General features: G+C 40.8%; 1 protein-coding gene across 2 annotated transcripts in view; it reads left to right on the top strand.

The window, feature by feature from the left end:
* The window catches only part of RunxA (Runt related A), a 37,073-nt gene extending 30,338 nt beyond the window's left edge, over positions 1 to 6,735 (top strand). Inside the window, exons 4-6 of one of the 2 annotated variants that reach the window (XM_070211214.1) lie at positions 499 to 615; positions 4,928 to 5,125; positions 5,672 to 6,735. In XM_070211214.1, the coding sequence (XP_070067315.1) occupies positions 499 to 615; positions 4,928 to 5,125; positions 5,672 to 6,642 (1,286 nt within the window). In that variant the 3' untranslated portion in view covers positions 6,643 to 6,735. The remainder of the gene's footprint in view (positions 1 to 498; positions 616 to 4,927; positions 5,126 to 5,671) is intronic. The other variant, XM_002055178.4, reaches the window with a different exon arrangement.
* Positions 6,736 to 6,997: the final 262 nt, after the last annotated feature.

Genomic DNA, 6,997 nt, shown 5'->3' on the forward strand with positions numbered 1-6,997 from the left:
CCATGCACACAAATATAAACGAGAGTTAGGTTTAAGCTGCTGCTACCAACATCAGACAAAAGGTTATTATTTTATAATGAATACAATCTGCTGTAGAATTGCAGCTGCATAATGGGAGACAGCTCATAGCTGTAAAACAGTCCGAGTGAGATAGACAGAGTGGTAGAAAGAGAGAGAGAGAGAGAGAGAGGGAACGTGAAGGTGATAGAAAGTGTGCGTGTCTGTGAGCTGATAACATTGACCATAACACAGCATGACCAAATGTGGCTTTCAACTAGATTTCTAAAACATATTTTGTTTCTATAGGCACTAAAGAAATGTAGTAAGAACAAATAGGAGTGATTTAGTTAAAATTGTTCGACTAGCAGATATCCAATGCATAGTTGCTGTTACAGATATTCAGACCTGCTTCTATATATGCACACACACACACACATAAAAATAACTACAAAAGAACATTTAGTTAAGGACAGATAATTAAAACTGAAAAAAACTTAGTGTTATCCCTTTTAGGGCAACAACAACAATTTCACTTCGCATTTGGCCAGCGACCGTTCCACTTCTCCACGGATCCCCTATCCGGCTTCCGGATGCCGCCAATTGGCAACTGTCAGAGTGAGTACCATCTAACCAATATCCTACATACATTGTAATTCATAGACTTGTCTCATCATTGATGCAACTTGCATTCGTTGTTGAATATTTTGTTTTCTGATTTTCGGCTTTTCATTTACCACTATGGGGTAACAGTATACGCAAAAAAAAAAACCGCATGCAACAAAAATACACGATCGTTTGAAGGTGGGTCTTGGGCAAAGGGTGGGCTGTGTGGACTGTGTGGTGTGCCCCAATGCAACCGCACAAAATCACACGAAGCGATTAGGTGGCAAGCTTAAAAAAAAAGGAACAATAACACAAACAACGTCAGGTTTTAAACTGCGGCCAGACAAAACCAACAAAAAGTGCAACAATAATTAAATCTATACAGTTTATTGAAAGAAAAAAAAACGTATACAATATATAATAAAAATAAATCTTGATATCAATTTTTCACGCTTTAAGCGACTGCATTAATTAGGCGTTCAATTATATATATTAATTTTTTTGTTAATAAAACTTTACATGCGCCAAAAAGTAGGCAACAAAGGCAGGCACATTGCATGCAGTATCCCACGACTGCTTAATGCTCTGTTCACACTATTAGGATATCAAATTTGGTTACGAATGATATTCCGAGAAACTTCAATTAAACTTCAACAATTAACAATTAACAATTAAACTTCATTCTGATGATATGTTATGATTCGTAGTCGTACAAGCCAGAGTTATGACTCTTACTCAACAGCTGTGTTGAATGGGCGTTGTTGGCTTATATACTCTTTGTTAATAAGGGCAACAGGGTATTAAAAAATTGTCGTTGCAATTGACATTTCGCTTTACCTTGCCCTAAATTATTATTGTTATTGCTGTTATTGCGAACTGCGCTGTTATTAAACTGTTGGCCACTTTATTTAACCAAAGTTTACTATACAAACAAATAAACGTTGGTCAAAGCCAACAACAACAACAGTGACAATGACAATCGACAAACGGCACAAAAAGCAGGCGTCAAAAATGTGTATGACTCGTGTTATTTATCTGTCTGTGTGTACGTAACTTTAACTATGTTTGCGTGCGTGCGTGTGTGTGTATATGAGTGTGTTTGTCGCCATTTTGTATTGTTGTTGCTGTGCGCGAGTTTAAGGACATAAATCACATCACACACACGAATTATTATTTAAATTCAAAGCAACAAAAGCGCCAACAAACATTGTACACAGGTATATATGTATACCTATGCATAAAAAAGACTGACTAACTGGTTGTCTGACTGACTAACTGTCTGACTGATTGACTGACTGATTGCTCTGTCCTTACCCTCCGACCAGTAAGCCCTGAAAAAAAAAGTTGAAATCTGCTTTCTTTTGGAAGAAAAATCGGCTTGGGCTTAATGAAAAACTTAAAGAGCAACAAAGCCACAGAGGCCCTAGGATGCTTGGCTCTGGTGTTACAATTTTTTGATCGATAAAACCGACTATGATTTCATAGTAACCTTAAGGTCTGTACATTGATCACGAGGCTTGGGAATTGAACTCCAGCGAAATGAGTTTAAAATTTATTTTTCCGACCGACGCCGGGCTATTTCCTTTAGTACATATAACCTGTCTAAGTTTTAACTGTTTGTTAAATTACCCGCCAAACAGGCTGCTGTCATGGGTGAGAGTCATAAATCAATAATTAAAATTGTGTGCAAGTTTTTTGCTGTGTCTGCGTTGTTAGTGAATTTAATTAAATAATACATTTAAAAATGCATTTATATTAAATTTGATGTTTCAATTTAAATAGAGAATTAATTGGCGTGCAACAACGACAAAACCTGCGTTAAATCGTTAGCCAAACGTGACAGTAACTTAAATTTAACCTTTTTTCGTAATATTTTTTATCTATTCACTTTTATTTCATAAATTGAAATAATTACTAGCGGTGCCCTTTAAACAAATATCAAATGCAATTCAATCAGCATACAAAATGGCCTGCCAATGACTGTCAATTTGCACTTGTTCTCAGTGGCAGTACCCCGGCAGTGCCTGCCTGTTCCTGCCTCCGGCCACACCCAGTGGCCAGTGCCCAGGCCCCAAGCCATTCCCCGCTTGTCTAGCATGAAGCGCACAAATCAAAATGCAAATTACGCGATTTACAGGCTGACATTTGCCAGGCGACATTGCAATCTATGACTGTTTCTCATTTATATGCACGCTATATTTATAAATGTATATATATATAGATATATGTATATACATTTATACCTTAATGTGCATATATGTACTTGTATATATGTGATTGTGTGTATATTTGTGTAGTTGGCCACACTATATGCAATGAATATATGTGTGCGTGTGTAAATAATGATTACTGAAAGCGTCTGTTGTTACTGATTACCCATAATTTAATTGTAAATATGCAAAAAGCAAAATAACCTGAATTATTTATTAACAAATTTTATTGACAGTCGCTGCTTGACTTAATTACTGGCATATATTTTATTAATTTCGCAAAAAATAAAATATAACGGTAAACATTAAAAATCAAGTTACGTGCACACATCACATTGTCAATGGCTGGTAAAGAGCGACGTATCCTAGAGTTGAGAAAATACCAGTCTATCAGAACTGAGAACGAGCTATATTTATAGTTCTCCCTATAAATATCAAAGTGAAATAGACTTATGAACTGTCTGCCATTGAATTTCAACGTTTTCCTTAAGTTTTTCTTATTCGCACGCTGATTTCTATGATAAATTGAAGAAGTAGACAGAGCAGTGGACAGTAATAGATCGAGATACCACTCAAATCGATTTGTATTTAAATATTCTTGGTCCTGTTTTCCATCGCATGGCTTTATTTGAGTCGAAAGCGAGCTTAGGCCGGACCTTAAAGAGGGAGAGAGCTTTGGCGACGTGATTAGCCCGCGTGGCTTAGATATCTAAGCGTCGGACCAACAAGCGAGCGGTCGCTGGCTAAATTGAACTGCAATTTTTAGTTTTTATATTTGTGTTAACTAAAGCACTTTTAAATATCTGAAATTGGCATGAATGTGTATTCGAAATATACTGGCATTTTCAAAATCATTTAAAAATTAGCGGGCAACGTCGGGTTTTCTTTCTGGTAGAGGTTGTAGTTTGAATAAATCACAAAACATTTTGAGGCTTAATTGATAAAATGTGAACATGACAGTTATTAGCTAAATTGTGTCCGATAAATCAATGCAAGAGATAAGTGTAGAGTACAATTCGAGTTAGCTTTCTTTGGAAGTTGACTGTAGTGGGCATATATTTGCGAAATACCCACATTTGGGTTGGCTTTGCCAACGTATAAACCGTTCTGACTTGTTAATAATTAAGTAACAAAATATGCGCAGAGAAAGTCAATCGTTGTGACAACAAACATCAGACAGCAGACCGAAACACCAACAACAACAAGCAACAACAAAAAGAACAACAGAAACATCAACAGCAACAAACTGTACACAAAAAGCAACGTAATTAATGGAGGTAGAAGCATTTAAGCCAATAGCATTAATAAAGCCACCACAAAATCAATATCCGGATACGAAAATGCGCCCGTCGCCTATAAAAACTAATTAATAATTTCCGAATGGGCTATTAATTAAGCCTAATTATCTGTGCATGAGTCTGGACCCGCAACGTGGTCTGTACTTCATCCGAAACCCTAGTTACCCCCTTCCCTCCTGGCCCCCTCCGCCAGCTTTGCTCACGATATGGGCCTAACATTGGCATTTTTGGGATCATGCCCACGCCAATGGCCGCATTGCGCCCACCTTTCACGTTTACATTGAAACCATTTTGGCCGCTGACCGTCGCATCAGAGATTCGTTTGTAATTTTTATGCACAGCTCTAGCTGAAGTCCCGCATAATGGCCATGATGGAGCTGCAATTAGCGGCCCACATGTGCCATAAATTTGAAAGCCGTAGACGCGTAACACGGGCGAGCGTTCGGTCGATGGCCGATGGCTGGATTGGGGGTTCACTTATTGACAATAATTGTATTCGGTGTGGCGAAACGATAAAGACATTTTTTTTGCGAACCGCTTGCCCGCTTCGGTTCGGTTTGAGGTACTTTATTCTATTTGATTTCGTTTAGTTGCTGATTTTGCCATCGATTTCGGTTTTCACTTTTGAGTTCTGCACACATGTCGTATACTTCATCTGCTGAGTATTCTAGTTTTTATCACGTTCTTCTCTTTGTTTGTTTTTCTCATCTCACGCACACGCATAAATCTAACACGTATATAAAAACACAAACAAAAACAAAAACATAAAAATCAAAATCGATACCAACAACAAAGATATGTCCCAATTTGGTTTAGGTGCCAGCAACACGCATTGGGGCTACGGATCAGCGGCATCTGCATACTCGCCGTACTTAGCTAGCAGCGGACTATCCTCCTGCACTACGCCCACCTCAGCGCAGTTTAACAATCCAGCATTGGGCTTCACCTGTTCCTCCAATGACCAAAGCAACAATCAGGACTTTGGGGGCGCCACCAATCGCGACTGTGTGCCAAGTAAGTGAAAAAGTTTTTTTTTCATTTATAATCGTTAAATATCGATCATAAACATAGAGTAATATATAAAATTAATTGAATTTAATCTTCTATTATTAAATCAGTTACTTATCAAATTAATATTATATATATTTTTAATTGTGAAATGCCAATTGGGCCTATTCTGGAATTAGATTCGACGTGTTTTTGAGTCCGAGAGCGTCCCAATCGATTTCACATAATAATTATTGAGTAATCCAACGAAAAACACGAACGGGTTCATTAAAATAGTTTTTGTTAAGTTATTCTTGAATAATAACTATGCAGAAAAGATTACTTGATAAAATAAATATTATGAAGAATGAAATAAAGACAAGTTTTTGTCTATATATTTTGGCTGATGATACCAATTACTTTTCATCTCAACGACTAGCTTATATTCTTTTTACATAAGCTAGTGTTTCATGTCTTTTTATTGGGTCTTTCAAGTCGGAGATACAAAATTCTTTAATAAAATCAATTTCTTTCCTAAATTCTATTCCTACTTACTTTGTTTATTTGGCGCAGTGCTGCCAGATTCAACAGCCAGCGATTTGGATCAGCATCTCAGCAGTCTAGTCGGATCCTCCAGTGGGCAGATGTCACATCATAGCTTGTTGGGCGCCAGTGGACAGACATCTATTACATCGACGGTGAATGGGGCAGGCGCCGGCAGCGGGGCAACCGCAGGAAGTGCAACAGGCGCTGGCGGCGGTGGTGGTGCCAACTCGATTCTGGTGCCACGATATCATACCAACGCTAGCAATGAGTACAACGTGCATTCCAGCCAGAACGGACCGCGCAGCCTGAGCGACAGCTCGCAGGCCGAATCGCCGGTGCAGGAGGATCTGCTGTCCACCAACACACCCAACCTGGGCAGCGGCAGTGGCGCCGGTGCCAGCAATGGCGGTGCCGCCAACGGTGCTGCTAGTGCTGCTGGCGCTGGCAGCGGCGCCTCAGCGGGTGCATCGGCTGGCGCTGGTAATCCCGCCATGCTGGGTGCCAATCAAAACTTTCCGGGCATTGTTAACCAGGCACAGCATGCCTCTGCCTCTGCGTATGGGGGCGGCGTAGGTGTTGGCGTGGGCGGCGGGCATGGCGGCGGTGCTGGGGCCACGGCCGCCGGCTGCAATGGATCGCTTTACCCGGTGCTCCCAGCCAGCCTGCTGTACTCGCAGCTATATACCGCCGCCAATCAGTCGGCGCACGGCTTTCATTCGCACACGCTGCCGGCGCATGCGTCGCCCAACTCCTCCGTGCATGGGGAGCTGCAGAGCGTAATGGATCACATCAGCAATGTCGGCGTACGGCAACAGCATAACATTATGACCGGCGGGGGCGTGGCGCATCCAGGCGATCTGACACTGATTGGCAACTGCGGCGCGTCGGTGAGGAACATCGAGGATGGGAACACAAATCGTCAGGTGGCCGCGCTCGCTGCCCATCGCGGCCACCACAACCCAACTGATAATGGGGGCAGCGTCTGGAGGCCATATTGAGGTCAGGTTCTGTGGTGCGGCTCCGCAGTTCTTTAGTGCCACGAGCACGTTGAGGGGCGAGCGGCGGAGAAGCAGCACGAGCATCTGCAAGGCAGTGGGAATAGGGACTTGGGTGGGGATATGGGTGGGGATGGGAATGGGACTGGAGGTGGAAGTGGGAATGGGTTTGGGGGCGTGGGTTACTGAGTGTACATTTCTGTATATACTTTTCTAGGCGTACTTGACTTAATTTTTTTTTTTTTTTTTTTTTTTTTTGAATGCCAATGATAAGAGTAAAGGAACTTTTAGTAGAATTTGTTGGAGTTCTCAAAACTCAAAACTAATTTAAAAATAAAAATAAAAACATACAAAACTT

The sequence above is a fragment of the Drosophila virilis genome, chromosome X (assembly GCF_030788295.1).
Source record: "Drosophila virilis strain 15010-1051.87 chromosome X, Dvir_AGI_RSII-ME, whole genome shotgun sequence".
NCBI classification, from domain to species: domain Eukaryota; kingdom Metazoa; phylum Arthropoda; class Insecta; order Diptera; family Drosophilidae; genus Drosophila; species Drosophila virilis.